Genomic DNA, 24,611 nt, shown 5'->3' with positions numbered 1-24,611 from the left:
ATTTAGTAATGACACTTAAGGGTTAAAAAATTAAAATAAAGTATGAGTTATTTTGAACAATTATGAGTGGGCCCCAATAATTTGTTTTCAAGTGTCATTACTAAAAAAGTAATGTTATGAATTATATTTAGGACTCCAATGACCTCACATCAAATATTACACTTTGAAAAATTGTTAAGTTTTCGGTTTTCGCCGTAAAAAAAACAAGGTTTTCTGTAATAAAAAATAAATAAAGGGAATAAAACAAAAATGTCAACTTTATATCGACAGATCTAAAGTTGATCTACAGATTTAAGTGTTAAAAATAAAAAATGACTTATTTTTAACAATTATGAGTGGGATCATTTTGGATCCCCAATCATTTTTGTAGGAATTATTTAAATCTGTAGATCAACTTCAGATCTGTCCATTTAAAGTTGACTTTTTAAAATGTTTTATTCTTTTTTTTTTTTTTTAAAAGAAAACCTTGTTTTTTACGGTGAAAACACAAAACATTGAACAATATTTCAAAGTGTAATATTGGATGTGATGTCATTGTAGTCTTAAGTAGGTCAATTATTCATAACATTTTTTTTTTTAGTAATGACACCTAAAATATATCCCACAAAAATGATTGGGCATCCAAAATGGTCCCACTCATAATTATTAAAAAAATAACTTATTTTTTAACCCTTAAATCTGTAAATCAACTTCAGATCAGTTTTATTCTTTTTTTAAAAAATTTTTACAGAAAACCTTTTTAATGGCAAAAACACAAAATATTTTTTAAAAAAATGTATAGTGTAATATTTGGTGTGAGCTAATTGGAGTCTTAAATAGGTCACTTTTTTATTTATTTAGTAATGACACTTAAGGGTTAAAAAAATAAAGTATGAGTTATTTTGAACAATTATGAGTGGGCCCCAATAATTTGTTTTCAAGTGTCATTACTAAAAAAGTAATGTTATGAATTATATTTAGGACTCCAATGACCTCACATCAAATATTACACTTTGAAAAATTGTTAAGTTTTCGGTTTTCGCCGTAAAAAAAACAAGGTTTTCTGTAATAAAAAATAAATAAAGGGAATAAAACAAAAATGTCAACTTTATATCGACAGATCTAAAGTTGATCTACAGATTTAAGTGTTAAAAATAAAAAATGACTTATTTTTAACAATTATGAGTGGGATCATTTTGGATCCCCAATCATTTTTGTAGGAATTATTTAAATCTGTAGATCAACTTCAGATCTGTCCATTTAAAGTTGACTTTTTTAAATGTTTTATTCTTTTTTTTTTTTTTAAAGAAAACCTTGTTTTTTACGGTGAAAACACAAAACATTGAACAATATTTCAAAGTGTAATATTGGATGTGATGTCATTGTAGTCTTAAGTAGGTCAATTATTCATAACATTTTTTTTTTAGTAAAGACACCTAAAAAATATCCCACAAAAATGATTGGGCATCCAAAATGGTCCCACTCATAATTATTAAAAAAAATAACTTATTTTTTAACCCTTAAATCTGTGAATCAACTTCAGATCAGTTTTATTCTCCTTTTTTTTTTTTTTTTTTTACAGAAAACCTTTTTAATGGCAAAAACACAAAATATTAAAAAAAAAAAAAATGTATAGTGGAATATTTGGTGTGAGCTAATTGGAGTCTTAAATAGGTCACTTTTTTATTTATTTAGTAATGACACTTAAGGGTTAAAAAAATAAAAATAAAGTATGAGTTATTTTGAACAATTATGAGTGGGCCCCAATAATTTGTTATTACTAAAAAAGTAATGTTATGAATTATATTTAGGACTCCAATGACCTCACATCAAATATTACACTTTGAAAAATTGTTAATTTTCGGTTTTCGCCGTAAAAAAAACAAGGTTTTCTGTAATAAAAAATGAATAAAAAAAGGGAACAAAACAAAAATGTCAACTTTATATCGACAGATCTAAAGTTGATCTACAGATTTAAGTGTTAAAAATAAAATATGACTTATTTTTAACAATTATGAGTGGGATCATTTTGGATCCCCAATCATTTTTGTAGGAATTATTTAAATCTGTAGATCAACTTCAGATCTGTCCATTTAAAGTTGACTTTTTAAAATGTTTTATTCTCTTTTTTTTTTTTTTTAAAGAAAACCTTGTTTTTTACGGTGAAAACACAAAACATTGAACAATATTTCAAAGTAATATTTGATGTGAGGTATTTGGAGTCTAAATATAATTCATAACATTATTTTTTTTAGTAATGACGCTTAAAAAAAATCCCACTAAAATTCTCCAAAATGGTCCCACTCATAAATATTAAAAATAAGTCAAAATGTATTCTGATTTTTTTTTTTAACCCTTAAATCTGTAGATCAACTTCAGATCAGTTTTATTCTTTTTTTTTTTTTTTTTTACAGAAAACCTTTTTAATGGCAAAAACACAAAATATTTAAAAAAAAAAATAGTGGAATATTTGGTGTGAGCTAATTGGAGTCTTAAATAGGTCACTTTTTTATTTATTTATTTAGTAATGACACTTAAGGGTTAAAAAAAAATCGACATATTTTATTGGTTTTGAAAATGAAAGTATGAAAACATGCTGTGATTGGTCAGCGGACCCCCGCCTCCGACGCTCGCATCGCGGCCAGCGGCGCTAAGGAGAAGAATCGAAGCTGACTCGGCTCGGCCTTTAATGTCACTTAGCGCTCGCTCTCTGGAGTCCAAATGAATCCAGCAAGCAGGGTGACTCTGAGCGTGTTTACTGGGTGACAGCTTGTAAACATCAACAAGAAAACTACCAAAAAAAACAACTAAACATCCCTCATTGATTGTCTTCCTTAAACGATGACATCACTTCCTCCCGGTTCCACTTCCTGGCCAGGAGGAGAAGATGGAGAAGCAGGGGCGCCGCTAAGAGTCTTTATTATTTTGTCTGTATTATAATTTCATCATCATTAGGGGCCGCCCTCCATCATGGGCCCCTCCTTTACCCCGCCCCCTTTTCGGCGCCCAGTCAGTAGAAAACAAGATGGCGTCTTTGGCGCTTACAGTCTGGAGCGAGTCAGCAGGGACTTGCCGAGGTCTTTGGCCTCGCCGGCGGTCCGGACCCGCTCGTAGCCCAGCACGGACATGGACTGGTGGCAGTAGTCCTCCACCTGCTTGATCTGCTGGATGCTCAGCACCGTCCTCCAGGCGGAGGCCGCCTGGGTGGCGTTCCGGGACGAGACGATGAAGGGCTTGGAGGAGGAGCCGGAGCCCCCGGTCATGTTGAGGGCGAAGGACTCCATGTCGTGGTTGCTGGTCAGGTTGGCGAAGCGGTAGACCCGGCGCAGGGTCTTGACCGGGTTCTCCACCAGGTCCTCGTAGCGCACCGCCAGGTACTTCCCCTTCAGCCAGCCGGGCGGGTTCAAGGCGGTCCTCAGAGTCCTGGAGGTGCGGTCGCAGATCACCTCCATGGCGCCGATGGAGTGGTAGTCGGAGCCGTCCTTCTTGTTGGCCTTGTGGCCCGGGTCCACGAAGGGGACGCGGCGCAGCTTGGGGTCTCGGCTGCGCACCACCTGCAGGTTCTCCCGGATGAGCCCGTGCCTGGACTTGATGCGGGAGTTGGCCACCGCCCGGGGGTCCCGCACCAGGTGGATCACCTTCAGGTCCAGGGAGGGGTCCTCCATGAGCGGCGCCAGCACGTTGACGTCCAGGATGCGCACGCCCTTGATGACCACCGTGCCGTACTTCAGGCACTGGTCCTCCAGCAGGCGCAGGCTGAGAGGCGGGCACTTCTTGCACACCTTGTCGTCCACCAGGCCCACCGCCTTCTTCCTGTAGGCCGAGCACATGGGGTAGGAGCACACCACCTTGTTGAGGGTGGCGCCGAAGATCTCCAGCGAGGTGAAGTTCTTGCCCCCGGGGCTGTTGTAGAGCTGGAAGACGGACATGTCGCAGCGGTACAAGGCGCTCAGCATGTCCCGGGCGGCCCCCTGCAGGGACACGGCGTCCCCCGGGTACAGCTTCTGCCAGATGTGCCACATGGGCTCGTACAGGAAGAACACTTCCGGGTTCTGGTTGAAGAGCTCCCCGAAGAAGGAGGAGCCGGACCTCCAGGTGGTGAGCACGTAGATGAGCTGGCGCCTCCTGGCCAGCGAGGGGCGGTAGAGGAGCCGCGGGTCCGGGCGCTGCAGGCCGGGGCCCCTGGCCTGCAGGTGCCCGCAGGGCTGGGGCTCCCGGGTCCACTTGTAGTTGGCCAGGTTGAGCATGGTGAGCACCAGCAGCAGGAAGTAGGCCAGGAACAGCCCCATCCGCTTCCTGCGCAGCACCTTCATCACGACGCCGGGCTGCGCGATCATCTTGCTGGGGGGCCGCGCGGCCGCGTTGAGCTTCCGCCCGGAGACGGCATCCTTCTCCCAGGGCGCCGTCAACCTCAGCGGCGGCGGGTGGTGGTGGTGGTGGTGGTGGTGGTGGTGCTTGCCGCGCATGGGGAGAGGGAGGAGGGGAGGAGGGGGGAGGAGACGTCGAGGTTCAGCGGCGGCCAGGCGTCTTCATGGCAACGACGACCTTCTTGTCACAGACGCCCATCTTGAATAGTCGGCGCCCGGGCTCGGAGCTCACCTCTCCCGGGAAAAAAGAGTCCACAATCCAGGGTGACGTCTCTTTTGTCGGAGCACGTCCTCCTTCTCCTCCTCCTCTCACTAACACGCTCAGTACACACTGAGAGCTAAACCCCGCCTCCCCACCCGCGCCATTGGTCGACATGGTGACGTCACATAGCAACCGGCCTCGCTATTGGTTGAAATCGCCGCCTTTATATTTTCTTTTCTATATGATGCTGTTGTTGTGTTTCTTGTCTATAACGTTGTCTTTGGATCAAACCAACTTTATTAGGGTCCGCACAGGACCATTTCAAAAGGACTCCCACAGGGAGTCCTTTTGAAATGGGACGAAAGGACCCTATTGAAATTGTAATGTTTATTATTATTATTATTATTTATTTATTATTATTAGGGTCCGCACAGGACCATTTCAAAAGGAATCCCACAGGGAGTCCTTTTGAAATGGGACGAAAGGACCCTATTGAAATTGTAATGTTTATTATTATTATTATTTATTTATTATTAGGGTCCGCACAGGACCTTTTCAAAAGGACTCCCACAGGGAGTCCTTTTGAAATGGGACGAAAGGACCCTATTGAAATTGTAATGTTTATTATTATTATTATTATTTATTTATTATTATTAGGGTCCGCACAGGACCATTTCAAAAGGAATCCCACAGGGAGTCCTTTTGAAATGGGACGAAAGGACCCTATTGAAATTGTAATGTTTATTATTATTATTATTTATTTATTATTAGGGTCCGCACAGGACCTTTTCAAAAGGACTCCCACAGGGAGTCCTTTTGAAATGGGACGAAAGGACCCTATTGAAATTGTAATGTTTATTATTATTATTATTATTTATTTATTATTATTAGGGTCCGCACAGGACCATTGCAAAAGGACTCCCAAAGGGAGTCCTTTTGCAATGGGATGAAAGGACCCTATTGAAATTGTAAGGTTTTATTATTATTATTATTATTATTTTTCCGCAGCTTTGCGCACTACTTTGCCCCCCTTAACATGCTTCAAAACTCACCACATTTTTTACACACATACAAAAAGTGGGCCAAAACAACTTAGTCAAAAAACCAAACCCCAAAAATCAAATTTTCGCTCTAGCGCCCCCCAGGAAAAAAAACAAAAAACTGTAACTCCCACTAGGAAGGTCATAGAGACATGAATGTATGTAGGTCTCCTTTAGACCTACAATTCATAATTTCACATCCTCGGGCTAAAACCAACAGGAAGTTGGCAATTTCCCATTTTAGACAAACATGTACTAAAAACACTCCTTTTTACGCCTTTGACCTCTAATTTGACCCCCTTAAAATACTTCAAAACTCACCAAACTTCTTACACACATTGGGACAGTTAAATATTGCGATCTAAAAAAAAACCGAACCCCAAAACTCAAAATTGTGCTCTACATAATTTTTGCAAAAAATAGAAAAAACTGCTCCTCAGAGGAAAACTCAGACAAAACTGCTTGTAACTTCCGGTAGGAACGTCTTAGAGACATGAAACAAATACCTCTACGTAGGTCTTGTTTATTATTAGGGTCCGCACAGGACCTTTTCAAAAGGACTCCTACAGGGAGTCCTTTTGAAATGGGACGAAAGGACCCTATTGAAATTGTAATGTTTATTATTATTATTATTATTATTTATTAGGGTCCGCACAGGACCTTTTCAAAAGGAATCCCAAAGGGAGTCCTTTTGCAATGGGACGAAAGGACCCTATTGAAATTGTAAGGTTTTATTATTATTATTATTAGGGTCCGCACAGGACCTTTTCAAAAGGACTCCCACAGGGAGTCCTTTTGAAATGGGACGAAAGGACCCTATTGAAATTGTAATGTTTATTATTATTATTATTTATTTATTATTATTAGGGTCCGCACAGGACCATTTCAAAAGGACTCCCTGTGGGAGTCCTTTTGCAATGGGACGAAAGGACCCTATTGAAATTGTAATGTTTATTATTATTATTATTATTATTTATTTATTATTATTAGGGTCCGCACAGGACCATTGCAAAAGGACTCCCACAGGGAGTCCTTTTGCAATGGGACGAAAGGACCCTATTGAAATTGTAATGTTTATTATTATTTTTCTTATTATTTTTCTTATTATTCCGCACCTTTGCGCACTACTTTGACCCCCTTAACATGCTTCAAAACTCACCAATTTTTTTTACACACATACAAAAAGTGTTCGAGAACACTGTAGTCAAAAACCAAACCCCAAAATTCAAAATTGCGCAATAGCGCCCCCTAGGAAAAAAACAAAACAAACTGCCTGTAACTCCCACTAGGAAGGTCGTAGAGACATGAAACAAAAGCCTCTATGTAGGTCTCGCTTAGACCTACAACTCATTATGACACATTCTCGGGCGAAAACCAACAGGAAGTTGGCAATTTCCCATTTTAGACAAAAATGTACTAAAAACACTCCTTTTTACGCCTTTGACCTCTAATTTGACCCCCTTAAAATACTTCAAAACTCACCAAACTTCTTACACACATTGGGACAGTTAAAAATTGCGATCTAAAAAAAAAACGAACCCCAAAACTCAAAATTGTGCTCTACATAATTTTTGCAAAAAACAGAGACAAAACTGCTCCTCAGAGGAAAACTCAGACAAAACTGCTTGTAACTTCCGGTAGGAACGTCTTAGAGACATGAAACAAATACCTCTACGTAGGTCTTGTTTATTATTAGGGTCCGCACAGGACCTTTTCAAAAGGAATCCCACAGGGAGTCCTTTTGCAATGGGACGAAAGGACCCTATTGAAATTGTAATGTTTATTATTATTATTATTATTTATTTATTATTATTAGGGTCCTTTCGTCCCATTTCAAAAGGACTCCCACAGGGAGTCCTTTTGAAATGGGACGAAAGGACCCTATTGAAATTGTAATGTTTATTATTATTATTATTATTTATTTATTATTATTAGGGTCCGCACAGGACCTTTTCAAAAGGACTCCCACAGGGAGTCCTTTTGCAATGGGACGAAAGGACCCTATTGAAATTGTAATGTTTATTATTATTTTTCTTATTATTTTTCTTATTATTCCGCACCTTTGCGCACTACTTTGACCCCCTTAACATGCTTCAAAACTCACCAATTTTTTTTACACACATACAAAAAGTGTTCGAGAACACTGTAGTCAAAAACCAAACCCCAAAATTCAAAATTGCGCAATAGCGCCCCCTAGGAAAAAATTAAAACAAACTGCCTGTAACTCCCACTAGGAAGGTCGTAGAGACATGAAACAAAAACCTCTATGTAGGTCTCGCTTAGACCTACAACTCATTATGACACATTCTCGGGCGAAAACCAACAGGAAGTTGGCAATTTCCCCTTCAAGACAAAAAATGACTAAAAACACTGCTTTTTACGCCTTTGACCTCTAATTTGACCCCCTTAAAATACTTCAAACCTCACCAAACTTCTTACACATATTGGGACAGTTAAATATTGCGATCTAAAAAAAAACCGAACCCCAAAACTCAAAATTGTGCTCTACATAATTTTTGCAAAAAACAGAGAAAAAACTGCACCTCAGAGGAAAACTCAGACAAAACTGCTTGTAACTTCTGGTAGGAACGTCTTAGAGACATGAAACAAATACCTCTACGTAGGTCTTGTTTATTATTAGGGTCCGCACAGGACCTTTTCAAAAGGAATCCCACAGGGAGTCCTTTTGCAATGGGACGAAAGGACCCTATTGAAATTGTAATGTTTATTATTATTATTATTATTATTATTATTATTATTATTATTATACCGACCCCACAAAGAACGCTAATTTGACCCACTTAACATGCTTCAAAACTCACCATATTTGACACACACATCAGGACCTGCGAAAATTGCCATCTAATAAAAAAAACAACAACCCAAAACTCAAAATTGCGCTCTAGCGCCCAGTAGCAAAAAACAAAAACAAACTGCCTGTAACTCCCACTAGGAAGGTCGTAGAGACATGAAACAAAAACTTCTATGTAGGTCTGACTTAGACCTACATTTTATCATTTTACATCCTCGGGCAAAAACCAACAGGAAGTTAAATACCCAAATGGAAAAAAGTTCAATGTGAAAATTTGTCCTTCTTCACTTAACTTGATGAAAACACCATCAAGTTGTAACTTATGGTCTTTCTCACTTAATGCTCAGACTAAACAACTGAAATGCAATACAGGGCCAAAAATATGGACCAGGGGCCAGTAGAGGGCTGTAGGATGGAGGCCACCCATACCCAAATATGCTCCTCAATGTACATTCAGGGCTTCCATGGAATGCTGTGAAATCATCCATTTTAGCCATGCATTAAGAGGTCTGCTACCTTTAGCTCAGGGGTCGGCTCTTTAGCGCCGCCCTAGTGGCTCTCTGGAGCTTTTTCAAAAATGTATGAAAAATGGAAAAAGACGACGGGAAAAAAATATATTTTTGGTTTTAATAAGATTTCTGTAGGAGGACAAACATGACACAAACCTCCCTAATTGTTAGAAATTACGCTGTTTATATTAAACATGCTTCACTGACTCGAGTATTTGGCGAGCGCCGTTTTGTCCTACTAATTTTGGCGGTCCTTGAACTCACCTGTAGTTTGTTTACATGTATAACTTTCTCCGACTTTCTAGGACGTGTTTCATGCCACTTCTTTTTCTGTCTCATTTTGTCCACCACACTTTTAACGTTGTGCGTGAATACACAAAGGTGAGTTTTGTTGATGTTATTGACTTGTGTGGAGTGCTAATCAGACATATTTGGTCACTGAATGACTGCAAGCTAATCGATGCTAACATGCTATTTAGGCTAGCTATATGTACATATTGCATCATTATGCCTCATCTGTAGCTATATTTGAGCTCATTTAGTTTCCTTTAAGTCCTCTTAATTCAATTTATATCTCATGACACACTATCTGTATGTAATATGGCTTTTAATTTTTTACGGCTCCAGACAGATTTGTTTTTTGTATTTTTGGTCCAATATGGCTCTTTTAACATTTTGGGTTGCCGACCCCTGCCTTAGCTGTTTCCTGGCGCTCCTTCTCTTTCTTTTTCTTGTATCCTTTCTTTTTTTGGCATTGTGCTGCAGGCATAATCAACATGAATGAAGTTTAAATACAGATGGTAATATTCCTAACAGATAACCTACATCTTATATCCCCAGAATGCTGAAATTATTAATAATAATAATAATAATAATTATTATTATTATTATTGTTATTATCATTATCATTATTATTATTATTATTATTTTGTTAACCCACACAGTAATAGCAAAGTCACAATAAACTTTATATCTAAACCTCTACTGTGAGAGAAATGTGATCCTCCGTAAACACAGTGCATTTTATTTTGAAAATTAACCCGGTGTTTGTATAATGTATATATATATGTATATATATACAGTATATATGTATATATTTGTGTGTGTATATTTATGTGTACATATGTATACACACACATATATGTATGTATATATATATATATATATATATATATATATATATATATATATATATATATATATATATATATATATACATATATGTATGTATATGTATACACACACACACACATATATATATATATACATATATATATATGCACAGTATGTACATATACATATATACATACATATATATACATTGATTTGGGTTTTAAGGGAAAGGGTGTGAAGAATTTTCGGACTTTAGAATTGTACTGTTTCGACTTGCACTTTTTTCTGTTTTGGAAAATGCCAATAAAAAAAGTTGGATTATATATACATTGTAAGTAAATGAAAAATATATATATATTTATTTTAACACTTGTATGATTGGAACCCTTTTGGATACGTGGGATTTTAGTGGCTTTTTTTTTTTTTTTTTTTTAACTGTCATTGCTCAAAAATAATGATACATTTAAATCAATTATTTGGGGTGAAATATTGCATATTTTGTGTTTTTGCCATAAAAAAAACTAAATGTTCCAGAACATAAAGGGCATTAAAACCAACAAATAAATAAATACATATATATTATAATCAACAAATCAATCAGATCTATCTGCCGATATACAGCTCTATTTTTTTATACAGTTCTAGCACATTTTTGGAAAAGTGGAGCCGTACTGTACTTACATCGGAGCCTTTTTTTTTTAAGTCAATTTCTTTGTTGGCAATGAAAATTGCAACATTACCTTGAGGTAGTTTTTCTGAGTCCGCTCTCGGTGCTGCTGGAGTGATTGCCGAGTGGATTTTACGTGACTTAGTGCCCGGTAGAGCCATTGGGATTTGGCCGGTGCCAAAAAAGTACCGGATTCAATACCCCGCCCTAGTTCTGATACAACTTTTTCCACTTACAATACCGATATCGATCCAACACGGTATCAGCAAGAATCAGACACTTGTATTATTTAGTCATGTGGAATGTTAGCAAAGGTTTGCTCGAGTGAAATGAGTCAACATCCATCCATCCATCCATTTTCTACCGCTTATTCCCTTCGGGGTCGCGGGGGGGGGGGGTGCTGGAGCCTATCTCAGCTACAATTGGGCGGAAGGCGGGGTACACCCTGGACAAGTCGCCACCTCATTGCATGAGTCAAACGGAGAACACATATTTATGGGGACTGGGCTCATGCTGTCTTTAAGTTGAATTGAGTGGTAATTGTTTTTGGTGACACCAAGTGGTCAGAATAACTCATAAGGCAGTTAGTTGAATGATGCGGACACAATTGTTACTGGATCCTTTCTATTACGCTGCTTTGGAGACTTGGTATGTGACAGTGTAAGTAATATATTATATTATTTAATATAATATATATTATATTATATTATATATATATATATAATATATTATATTATTTAATATAATATATATTATATTATATATATATACATATATATATATATAATATATATTATATTATTTAATATAATATATTATTTGATTCTTGTTTATATTGAGTAAATACATCATAACAAAACATGACATCAAACTAGATGAGGCAATTCCTGAAGGAACTGCGTGTGAATGTTCCTGGAATCCTGGAATTTTTTAAAAGAATTGTTGAAAGGGAGCACACAATTCCCACACAGGCTGAATATTTTGAAGTTGGAACCGTTTGAATCAAATGCAAAATGTGGGAGTTGTGGAATTTTGAAAAATGTCCCATGGATTTCGATGGGAATTTTGGGAAAAACGGGAATTTTTTTGGAAAATGGTACAAAAAAACTTGAATGTTCTGAATGAGTTGAAATGGTTGGTGTTGGAATTTTTCAAATCGGTGGAGAAATGTTGAAGCAGTAACATGTTGAATTGAGAGATGATATCACGGAATTCCTGGAATTTCAGGAAAACCGGGAATTTTTGGTCCTGGTTAAGAGGAATGTTTTGACGGTGGAAAGGGTGAAGTGGGTGGAAAAATGTGAAAGGAGTCGTCGCCAGAAAAAAGGGTAGAAATAGGGCTTTGGAAAACCAGGAATTCTGGAAAATCCTGGAATTTTTTGGAACTTGGAAAAAAGGCAGTTTAAATTTCCAGGATGGTGAAAATGTGTTGAGTCGGTTGAAAAATGCGGAAATGGTGGAAGTTTGAAAAATGGCCAATTCATTTTGAATCGGAAAAAATTCCCGGAAAACCTGGAATTCTGGGAAATCTTGGAATTTGCCAAGGGAAAGCCTGAAATTCCCACACAGGCTGAATATTTTGAAGTTGGAACCGTTTGAATCAAATGCAAAATGTGGTAGTTGTGGAATTTTGAAAAATGTCCCATAGATTTCGATGGGAATTTTGGGAAAAATGGGAATTTTTTTGGAAAATGGTACAAAAAAACTTGAATGTTCTGAATGAGTTGAAATGGTTGGTGTTGGAATTTTTCAAATCGGTGGAGAAATGTTGAAGCAGTAACATGTTGAATTGAGAGATGATATCACGGAATTCCTGGAATTTCAGGAAAACCGGGAATTTTTTGTCCTGGTTAAGAGGAATGTTTTGACGGTGGAACGGGTGAAGTGGGTGGAAAAATGTGAAAGGAGTCGTCGCCAGAAAAAAGGGTGCAAATAGGGCTTTGGAAAACCAGGAATTCTGGAAAATCCTGGAATTTTTTGGAACTTGGAAAAAAGGCAGTTTAAATTTCCAGGATGGTGAAAATGTGTTGAGTCGGTTGAAAAATGCGGGAATGGTGGAAGTTTGAAAAATGGCCAATTCATTTTGAATCGGAAAAAATTCCCGGAAAACCTGGAATTCTGGGAAATCTTGGAATTTGCCAAGGGAAAGCCTGCAATTCCCACACAGGCTGAACATTTTGAAGTTGGAACCGTTTGAATCAAATGCAAAATGTGGGAGTTGTGGAATTTTGAAAAATGTCCCATGGATTTCGATGGGAATTTTGGGAAAAACTGGAATTTTTTTGGAAAATGGTACAAAAAAACTTGAATGTTCTGAATGAGTTGAAATGGTTGGTGTTGGAATTTTTCAAATCGGTGGAGAAATGTTGAAGCAGTAACATGTTGAATTGAGAGATGATATCACGGAATTCCTGGAATTTCAGGAAAACTGGGAATTTTTTGTCCTGGTTAAGAGGAATGTTTTGACGGTGGAAAGGGTGAAGTGGGTGGAAAAATGTGAAAGGAGTCCTCGCCAGAAAAAAGGGTGGAAATAGGGCTTTGGAAAACCAGGAATTCCGGAAAATCCTGGAATTTTTTGGAACTTGGAAAAAAGGCAGTTTACATTTCCAGGATGGTGAAAATGTGTTGAGTCGGTTGAAAAATGCGGAAATGGTGGAAGTTTGAAAAATGGCCAATTCATTTTGAATCGGAAAAAATTCCCGGAAAACCTGGAATTCTGGGAAATCTTGGAATTTGCCAAGGGAAAGCCTGAAATTCCCACACAGGCTGAATATTTTGAAGTTGGAACCGTTTGAATCAAATGCAAAATGTGGTAGTTGTGGAATTTTGAAAAATGTCCCATAGATTTCGATGGGAATTTTGGGAAAAACGGGAATTTTTTTGGAAAATGGTACAAAAAAACTTGAATGTTCTGAATGAGTTGAAATGGTTGGTGTTGGAATTTTTCAAATCGGTGGAGAAATGTTGAAGCAGTAACATGTTGAATTGAGAGATGATATCACGGAATTCCTGGAATTTCAGGAAAACCGGGAATTTTTTGTCCTGGTTAAGAGGAATGTTTTGACGGTGGAACGGGTGAAGTGGGTGGAAAAATGTGAAAGGAGTCGTCGCCAGAAAAAAGGGTGCAAATAGGGCTTTGGAAAACCAGGAATTCTGGAAAATCCTGGAATTTTTTAGAACTTGGAAAAAAGGCAGTTTAAATTTCCAGGATGGTGAAAATGTGTTGAGTCGGTTGAAAAATGCGGGAATGGTGGAAGTTTGAAAAATGGCCAATTCATTTTGAATCGGAAAAAATTCCCGGAAAACCTGGAATTCTGGGAAATCTTGGAATTTGCCAAGGGAAAGCCTGCAATTCCCACACAAGCTGAATATTTTGAAGTTGGAACCGTTTGAATCAAATGCAAAATGTGGGAGTTGTGGAATTTTGAAAAATGTCCCATAGATTTCGATGGGAATTTTGAAAAATGTCCCATAGATTTCGATGGGAATTTTGGGAAAAACAGGATTTTTTTTTTGAAAATGGTACAAAAAAACTTGAATGTTCTGAATGAGTTGAAATGGTTGGTGTTGGAATTTTTCAAATCGGTGGAGAAATGTTGAAGCAGTAACATGTTGAATTGAGAGATGATATCACGGAATTCCTGGAATTTCAGGAAAACCGGGAATTTTTCCAGTTCAAAAAACAACTTTTGTTTTTTTTGTCCTGGTTAAGAGGAATGTTTTGACGGTGGAACGGGTGAAGTGGGTGGAAAAATGTGAAAGGAGTCGTCGCCAGAAAAAAGGGTGGAAATAGGGCTTTGGAAAACCAGGAATTCTGGAAAATCCTGGAATTTTTTGGAACTTGGAAAAAAGGCAGTTTAAATTTCCAGAATGGTGAAAATGTGTTGAGTCGGTTGAAAAATGCGGGAATGGTGGAAGTTTGAAAAATGGCCAATTCATTTTGAATCGGAAAAAATTCCCGGAAAAACCTGGAATTCTGGGAAATCTTGGAATTTGCCAAGGGAAAGCCTGCAATTCCCACACAGGCTGAATATTTTGAAGTTGGAACCGTTTGAATCAAATGCAAAATGTGGGAGTTGTGGAATTTTGAAAAATGTCCCATAGATTTCGATGGGAATTTTGGGAAAAACGGGAATTTTTTTTGGAAAATGGTACAAAAAAACTTGAATGTTCTGAATGAGTTGAAATGGTTGGTGTTGGAATTTTTCAAATCGGTGGAGAAATGTTGAAGCAGTAACATGTTGAATTGAGAGATGATATCATGGAATTCCTGGAATTTCAGGAAAACCGGGAATTTTTCCAGTTCAAAAAACAACGTTGTTTTTTTTGTCCTGGTTAAGAGGAATGTTTTGACGGTGGAACGGGTGAAGTGGGTGGAAAAATGTGAAAGGAGTCGTCGCCAGAAAAAAGGGTGGAAATAGGGCTTTGGAAAACCAAGAATTCTGGAAAATCCTGGAATTTTTTGGAACTTGGAAAAAAGGCAGTTTAAATTTCCAGGATGGTGAAAATGTGTTGAGTCGGTTGAAAAATGCGGAAATGGTGGAAGTTTGAAAAATGGCCAATTCATTTTGAATCGGAAAAAATTCCCGGAAAAACCTGGTATTCTGGGAAATCTTGGAATTTGCCAAGGGAAAGCCTGCAATTCCCACACAGGCTGAATATTTTGAAGTTGGAACCGTTTGAATCAAATGCAAAATGTGGGAGTTGTGGAATTTTGAAAAATGTCCCATAGATTTCGATGGGAATTTTGGGAAAAACGGGAATTTTTTTGGAAAATGGTACAAAAAAACTTGAATGTTCTGAATGAGTTGAAATGGTTGGTGTTGGAATTTTTCAAATCGGTGGAGAAATGTTGAAGCAGTAACATGTTGAATTGAGAGATGATATCACGGAATTCCTGGAATTTCAGGAAAACCGGGAATTTTTTGTCCTGGTTAAGAGGAATGTTTTGACGGTGGAACGGGTGAAGTGGGTGGAAAAATGTGAAAGGAGTCTTCGCCAGAAAAAAGGGTGCAAATAGGGCTTTGGAAAACCAGGAATTCTGGAAAATCCTGGAATTTTTTGGAACTTGGAAAAAAGGCAGTTTAAATTTCCAGGATGGTGAAAATGTGTTGAGTCGGTTGAAAAATGCGGGAATGGTGGAAGTTTGAAAAATGGCCAATTCATTTTGAATCGGAAAAAATTCCCGGAAAAACCTGGAATTCTGGGAAATCTTGGAATTTGCCAAGGGAAAGCCTGCAATTCCCACACAGGCTGAATATTTTGAAGTTGGAACCGTTTGAATCAAATGCAAAATGTGGGAGTTGTGGAATTTTGAAAAATGTCCCATAGATTTCGATGGGAATTTTGAAAAATGTCCCATAGATTTCGATGGGAATTTTGGGAAAAACGGGATTTTTTTTTGAAAATGGTACAAAAAAACTTGAATGTTCTGAATGAGTTGAAATGGTTGGTGTTGGAATTTTTCAAATCGGTGGAGAAATGTTGAAGCAGTAACATGTTGAATTGAGAGATGATATCACGGAATTCCTGGAATTTCAGGAAAACCGGGAATTTTTTGTCCTGGTTAAGAGGAATGTTTTGACGGTGGAACGGGTGAAGTGGGTGGAAAAATGTGAAAGGAGTCGTCGCCAGAAAAAAGGGTGGAAATAGGGCTTTGGAAAACCAGGAATTCTGGAAAATCCTGGAATTTTTTGGAACTTGGAAAAAAGGCAGTTCAAATTTCCAGGATGGTGAAAATGTGTTGAGTCGGTTGAAAAATGCGGGAATGGTGGAAGTTTGAAAAATGGCCAATTCATTTTGAATCGGAAAAAATTCCCGGAAAACCTGGAATTCTGGGAAATCTTGGAATTTGCCAAGGGAAAGCCTGCAAATCACGCAATAATAAAAAGATGATGGATTATTGTGCTGTTACTTTGTGACAAACTCTTCAGTTTTCCTAGAAGAAGAACACCTTTTTGCTCCTGCTAGTGAAAGCTTTGTGCATGCTGCTCTCTGCTGGCCAGTCCTAGAAGTGCTGTTTACAAAAGTGGACACAACAGACCTTATTATACTTTTATATAAATAATAATATATGTTAATAAATGATAATTAAATTAAATTACCGTATACATAAATGTATGTATGATTGTCTATATAAATAATTAAAGCTATAAATTAATAATATCTACTATGTATACTTATTATACTGGAAACCTAATTTGTAATTACATAATAAAAACGCGTTAAACGTTTTATTAGGTATAGTATGGTGGGTGGTTGAAATATTGTTTATTTTCATCATTCTTAACTGAATAAAAACATATATTAATTGTATTAGTTAAAGTATGGTGGGTGATTGCAATATCATTTATTTTCATAATTTGTAATTGAATAATAAAACTGTATTAAATGTTTTATTAGTTATATATGGTGAGTGATTGTATTTTTTTTTAAAAAATCATAATTTTTAATTAAATAATAAAAACGTGTTATTAGGTATAGTATGGTGGGTGGTTGAAATATTGTTTATTTTCATCATTTTTAACTGAATAAAAACATATATTGTATTAGTTAAAGTATGGTGGGTGATTGTAATATTGTTTATTTTCCTAATTTCAAATTGAATAATGAAAACTGTATTAAATGTTTTATTAGTTATATATGGTGGGTGATTGCATTTTATTTTATTTTTTCATAATTTTTTATTAAATAATAAAAACGTGTTAAAGGTTTTATTAGGTATAGTATGGTGGGTGGTTGAAATATTGTTCATTTTCATCATTTTTAACTGAATAAAAACATATATTGTATTTTTTAAAGTATGGTGGGTGATTTTAATATTGTTTATTTTCATAATTTCGAATTGAATAATAAAACTGTATTAAATGTTTTATTAGTTATACATGGTGGTGATTGCATTTTTTTTTCCATAATTTTTGATTAAATAATAAAAACGTGTTAAAAGTTTTGTTAGGTATAGTATGGTGGGTGGTTGAAATATTGTTTATTTTCATCATTCTTAACTGAATAAAAACATATATTAATTGTATTAGTTAAAGTATGAGGGGTGATTGCAATATCATTTATTTTCATAATTTGTAATTGAATAATAAAACTGTATTAAATGTTTTATTAGTTATATATGGTGAGTGATTGTATTTAAAAAAAAAATCATAATTTTTAATTAAATAATAAAAACGTGTTATTAGGTATAGTATGGTGGGTGGTTGAAATATTGTTTATTTTCATAATTTTTAACTGAATAAAAACATATATTGTATTAGTTAAAGTATGGTGGGTGATTGTAATATTGTTTATTTTCATCATTTCAAATTGAATAATGAAAACTGTATTCAATGTTTTATTAGTTATATATGGTGGGTGATTGCATTTCATTTTATTTTTTCATAATTTTTTATTAAATAATAAAAACGTGTTAAAGGGTTTATTAGTTATAATATAGTGGGTGGTTGAAATATTGTTTATTTTCATAATTTTTAACTGAATAAAACATATATTAATTGTATTAGTTAAAGTATGGTGGGTGATTTTAATATTGTTTATTTTCATAATTTCTAATTGAATAATACAACTGCATTAAATGTTTTATTAGTTATATATGGTGGGTGATTGCATTTTTTTTTTCATGATTTTTAATTAAATAATAAAAACGTGTTAAAGGTTTTATTAGGTATAGTATGGTGGGTGGTTGAAATATTGTTCATTTTCAACATTTTTAACTGAATAAAAACATATATTGTATTTTTTAAAGTATGGTGGGTGATTTTAATATTGTTTATTTTCATAATTTCGAATTGAATAATAAAACGGCATTAAATGTTTTATTAGTTATATATGGTGGGTGATTGCATTTTTCCCCCCACAATTTTTAATTAAATAATAAAAACGTGTTAAAGGTTTTATTAGGTATAGTATGGTGGGTGGTTGAAATATTGTTCATTTTCATCATTTTTAACTGAATAAAAACATATTGTATTTTTTAAAGTATGGTGGGTGATTTTAATATTGTTTATTTTCATAATTTCGAATTGAATAATAAAACTGTATTAAATGTTGTATTAGTTATACATGGTGGTGATTGCATTTTTTTCCCACAATTTTTAATTAAATAATAAAAACGTGTTAAAGGTTTTATTAGGTATAGTATGGTGGGTGGTTGAAATATTGTTCATTTTCATCATTTTTAACTGAATAAAAACATATATTGTATTTTTTAAAGTATGGTGGGTGATTTTAATATTGTTTATTTTCATCATTTCGAATTGAATAATAAAACGGTATTAAATGCTTTATTAGTTATACATGGTGGTGATTGCATTTTTTTTTTCATAATATTTAATTAAATAATGTGATAAATGTTTTATTAGTTATAGTATGGTGGGTGGTAGAAATATTGTTTATTTTCATGATTTTTAATTGAATAATAAAAATGTGTTAATTTAGAAATATTGTGGCTTGTGCAGCCCTTTGAGACACTTGTGATTAAGGGCTATATAAATAAACTTTGATTAAATGATTGATTCCACCTTATTGGGCACACCTGCGTCATCTCACCTGCTGTACCTAATGTTGTGGCCATTCTGATTGAAGGATTTGGGATGTTTACAAGGCTGCAGCGGTTACGTAACGACGAGACCAGGACGCGCACATGCGCAGTGGGATCCTCGTCAGGCAGCATCAGGACCACAAGCATCTCCATCGTCGTTGTCCTCCTGACGTCACAGAAGCTTTTTAGTGAGCAACCCGAATAGACGATCTTTGTCTGACAAAAAAAGGCTGCCGTCCACGGTGGGGGGGAGGCTTTTTTTTGTTTTGTTTTTGTTCCTCCGGTGATGCTCACCGCCTCCCGGTGGGATGCACATCAGTGTTTGGCCCTGCTCGCTCCCCGTCGTCATGGCCGCGCTCTACCAGGGCACCGACGCCTCCTCCTCTCCGGATAAATTCCTGGCCCTGAAAGACGTGAGGGAGGTGAAGGAGGAGACCACCCTGGACGAGAAGCTCTTCCTGCTGGCCTGCGAGAAAGGTGAGCGCCAAAAAAAAAAATCATCATCTACGACGTACACGCCTCTTAAACACAACCAAAAAATATTTACATCATTATATTTATATTTTATATATCTCGTCAACCCCGCTTTTGCAAAGGCGTATTATTTTGGCTTGGGAGAGACTACTCCTCCCCACGTGACTCCGTTCCGCCAATCAAACGTCGCCTGGCAGTCACGTGACCACACAATGTTTAAAAACGAGCCATGACGTCAGACAAGGCGACGTCAATGTTTACTTACTGACGAACAACGGAAAAGAACATTTATATCATCAGCTGTGTCGCCAGAGGCGTTCACATTTGCGCCTACAAGAAGTCCACTTCCAACCAGGGAAAAATGCGGTAGGTTGCGGGTGTTTTTTTTTATGTTTCAGCTGCTTAGCTAGCATATGCTAACATTAGCCTTCCCGCGCACACACACAAACTACGCTTGTAGTGTAATACCATTCAAATATAACTATTAAATACATCCACGCAGCACTTTAGTTGTTTTTCACTGAACACTAACTCCTTTTACGGAGTTATTATATTTAAAACTAATGTCATTTTTACGTGAATACAAATGTTGGCCACTCGACGTTCACTTCCGGTTAGTCAGGCAACTTCCGGTAAGTCAGGCATACAAAATGAATCAATCACGTTATAACTGTAGAATGATCAAGGGCGAGTTCTTGGTTTCTTATGTGGGTTTATTGTTAGGCAGTTTCATTAACGTCCTCCCAGCGCGGTAACAACACACAACAACAGCAGTCACGTTTTCGTCTACCATAAAGCAGTTCATCTGCCGTAAACAGCAATGTTGTGACACTCTTAAACAGGACAATACTGCCATCTACTGGATAGCCTCCGGAACACTGAAATTCAAGTATTTCTTTTATTTATATGTATAATAAAAAAAAAAAATATATATATAGCTAGAATTCACTGAAAGTCAAGTATTTCATATATATATATATATATATATATATATATATATATATGAAATACCGTATTTCCTTGAATAGCCGCAGGGGCGTTAATTAATTTAAAACCTCCTGTCACACCTGCGTTTACCGGAAACCGGCGGGATGGCCGTGCATGCGGTAATTATTTTAAAACCTCTTCTCACTCCGGCGTTTACCAAAAGGAATCCATAAAATTTAGGCGTGCGCTTTGAGTGTGATGTAAGCATACCATCATGAAAAGCACATTTAATTAAAAAAAACGTTATTATGGTCTTACCTGTACTTATAAATGGAGTCCATTTGCAGCTCCTTCTGACCAAAAGCATCGATAACTTGTTTATAGAAGTCTTCCTTATTTTCTTTCTTCAGTTTTAAAAGTCTCTGTTTCGATGGAGATATTCCTTTAATTATTACCTCCTGCTTCGATTGAAAGTCCAGTTTAGAAAACGGTTTTATTTTATGTATGTAATCCTCCATTTTAAAAGTTCAGGCAGAGGACAGAAAAAAAAATCTCTTGCTGCGTGTGTTCACTTCTTCTGCAGTACCGGAAGTCGCAAGAAGGATCACTAGCGCGGCAGCGCCCTCTACCACCAGGAGGCGGGAGTCATTTAATGACTTATACAGTATTTCACACACGCAGCTACGGTATATTAATAAAACATAGCTGCTTACTGTTCTCTTTAGCATACTGTACAGGTATTCAATAGCTTGGACCTTAAATCCTACTGAAAAGCTCTTTATCTTTTTTCCTTTGTGCGATTGTAAACTACTGAAAGCAGTTTCCTCCATTTTGAAAATGAGGACAGATGCGTCACTCGTGATGTAACGAATTTGACCCGGCGGAAGTTCTAGACATATGCTAAATATTTTGCGAAACGAGTTTGACCCGGCGAAAATTACAGACATGCGATAATAAAATTAATATTTTGCGAAACGAATTTGATCCAGCTTCAATAATAAACCGGCGATAAGGCCAAGCATGCGTTAATTATTTTGAGAAACGAGTTTGACCCGGCAGTAATTCTAGACGTGCGAATACTATATTCCCTGCGCCAATTCAAGGAAATACGGTACTCGAGTTGGTGAATTCTAGCTGTAAATATACTCCTCCCCTCTTAACTACGCCCCCAACCACGCCCCCCGCCCCCAACCACACCCCCGCCCACCCGCCACCTCCAGGAATCGAATGTCTCAAGGTTGGCAAGAATGCCATAAACACATCACCAAAACATTAGTAAAAAAAATTCTATTATATATATTTTTTTCCTTCTTTATTATGCGTTTTCGTCCGGTGTGACTTATACTCCGGAGCGACTTATAGTCTGAAAAATAAAGTATTAGAAAAAAGTCCACACTGGTTTTGAAGGTGAAAACAAGCGATATGGCCTCCACAACCTTTGTTGTGTCAGCCTGTGGAAATAGAAGTGGGCCAGACGGAGCACCATGACCATATAAAGTCTGCAGACGCGTCCCAGGAGCTGTAAACTCTCTCCCTGCGTTTCGTCAGGCGACTACTACATGGTGAAGAAGCTGCTGGAAGAGAACCGCCACGGCGAGATCAACGTCCACAGCGTGGATGTGCTGGGCCGAGACGCCATCACCATCGCCATCGAGAACGAGAACCTGGACATCCTGCAGCTCCTGCTGGAGCACGGCTGCCAGGTGAGGAACGTCACGGCGCCGCCTTTGCGGAATCTAAGACGTGCGCTTGTGTGCAGGCCACTGATGCCCTGCTGGTGGCCATCGACTCTGAGGTGGTGGGAGCGGTGGACATCCTCCTCAACCACAGACCCAGACGCTCCTCCAAGCCCTCCATCGCCGTGCGTTCTCCACTCCGACCTCCTCTCACCCCGGGGCGGCCCCTCATTGTCCCGTCTGCTCCGCCCCCCTTGCAGAAGCTGATGCAGCGCATCCAGAACCCGGAGTACTCCACCACCATGGACGTGGCGCCCGTCATCCTGGCAGCGCACAGGAACAACTACGAGATCCTCACCATGCTGCTGAAGCAGGACATCTCGCTGCCCAGGCCGCACGCCGTCGGCTGCGAGTGCACGCTCTGCAACGCCAAAAACAAGAAGGACAGTTTACGCCACTCCAGGTGAGGGATACGTCGTTGTCGTCTACAAGTACCACCTCACAAAACACCATAATGACCCACATTAAAATACAGTAGTGTAGTAGACCTAAGTATTCATTAAGTACCACCCTAATGACAACATTAAATACAGTAGTGTAGTAGACCTAAGTATTCATTAAGTACCACCATAATGACAACATTAAATACAGTAGTGTAGTAGACCTAAGTATTCATTAAGTACCACCATAATGACAACATTAAATACAGTAGTGTAGTAGACCTAAGTATTCATTAAGTACCACCATAATGACAACATTAAATACAGTAGTGTAGTAGACCTAAGTATTCATTAAGTACCACCATAATGACAACATTAAATACAGTAGTGTAGTAGACCTAAGTATTCATTAAGTACCACCATAATGACAACATTAAATACAGTAGTGTAGTAGACCTAAGTATTCATTAAGTACCACCATAATGACAACATTAAATACAGTAGTGTAGTAGACCTAAGTATTCATTAAGTACCACCATAATGACAACATTAAATACAGTAGTGTAGTAGACCTAAGTATTCATTAAGTACCACCATAATGACAACATTAAATACAGTAGTGTAGTAGACCTAAGTATTCATTAAGTACCACCATAATGACAACATTAAATACAGTAGTGTAGTAGACCTAAGTATTCATTAAGTACCACCATAATGACAACATTAAATACAGTAGTGTAGTAGACCTAAGTATTCATTAAGTACCACCATAATGACAACATTAAATACAGTAGTGTAGTAGACCTAAGTATTCATTAAGTACCACCATAATGACAACATTAAATACAGTAGTGTAGTAGACCTAAGTACTCATTAAGTACCACCATAATGACAACATTAAATACAGTAGTGTAGTAGACCTAAGTATTCATTAAGTACCACCATCATGACAACATTAAATACAGTAGTGTAGTAGACCTAAGTATTCATTAAGTACCACCATAATGACAACATTAAAATAGAGTAGTGTAGTAGACCTAAGTATTCATTAAGTACCACCATAATGACAACATTAAATACAGCAGCGTAGTAGACCTAAGTATTCATTAAGTACCACCATAATGACAACATTAAAATAGAGTAGTGTAGTAGACCTAAGTATTCATTAAGTACCACCATAATGACAACATTAAATACAGTAGTGTAGTAGACCTAAGTATTCATTAAGTACCACCATAATGACAACATTAAAATACGGCAGCGTAGTACACCTAAGTATTCATTGTAAACAAGGCAGAGGTTGTATTTAACAGGTATATGTAATATTTTCTTTACACAATTTGAAGAGTAACACTGTGTTTGAATATAGGAAAATAAAACACTGTACTTATATAATGAATCAAACAATAACATACAGTATTTAATTGATTCTTTGGCGTACCACTAGAGGGAGCCTGTGTACCACTAGTGATACACGTACCACAGTTTGAGAAACTATAGCAAGTCTGTACATAGAACATACTGTACATAGATTATACACACAAGTCTGTACATAGAACATACTATACATAGATTATACACACAAGTCTGCACATAGAACATACTGTACATAGATTATACACACAAGTCTGTACATAGAACATACTGTACATAGATTATACACACAAGTCTGTACATAGAACATACTGTACATACATTATACACACAAGTCTGTACATAGAACATACTGTACATAGATTATACACACAAGTCTGTACATAGAACATACTGTACATACATTATACACACAAGTCTGTACATAGAACATACTGTACATAGATTATACACACAAGTCTGTACATAGAACATACTGTACAT

General features: G+C 37.1%; 2 protein-coding genes across 3 annotated transcripts in view; one reads left to right on the top strand and one right to left on the bottom strand.

The window, feature by feature from the left end:
* Positions 1-2,244: 2,244 nt before the first annotated feature.
* Positions 2,245-4,661, bottom strand: LOC133630517 (carbohydrate sulfotransferase 2-like). Its single transcript, XM_062022129.1, has one exon. It carries the CDS (start codon positions 4,443-4,445, stop codon positions 3,021-3,023), a length of 1,425 nt encoding a protein of 474 aa, XP_061878113.1. The 5' UTR covers positions 4,446-4,661; the 3' UTR covers positions 2,245-3,020.
* Positions 4,662-19,331: 14,670 nt separating this feature from the next.
* Positions 19,332-24,611, top strand: part of LOC133630274 (short transient receptor potential channel 1) — a 36,714-nt gene continuing 31,434 nt past the window's right edge. Inside the window, exons 1-4 of one of the 2 annotated variants that reach the window (XM_062021760.1) lie at positions 19,332-19,714; positions 22,187-22,341; positions 22,398-22,499; positions 22,575-22,777. In XM_062021760.1, the coding sequence (XP_061877744.1) occupies positions 19,546-19,714; positions 22,187-22,341; positions 22,398-22,499; positions 22,575-22,777 (629 nt within the window). In that variant the 5' untranslated portion in view covers positions 19,332-19,545. Of the gene's footprint in view, positions 19,715-19,939; positions 20,078-22,186; positions 22,342-22,397; positions 22,500-22,574; positions 22,778-24,611 lie in introns of those variants that run through there. The other variant, XM_062021761.1, reaches the window with a different exon arrangement.

This window comes from Entelurus aequoreus, linkage group LG15 (assembly GCF_033978785.1).
Source record: "Entelurus aequoreus isolate RoL-2023_Sb linkage group LG15, RoL_Eaeq_v1.1, whole genome shotgun sequence".
Classification (NCBI taxonomy): Eukaryota; Metazoa; Chordata; class Actinopteri; order Syngnathiformes; family Syngnathidae; genus Entelurus; species Entelurus aequoreus.
This window is presented reverse-complemented; position numbering and strand designations above follow the sequence as displayed.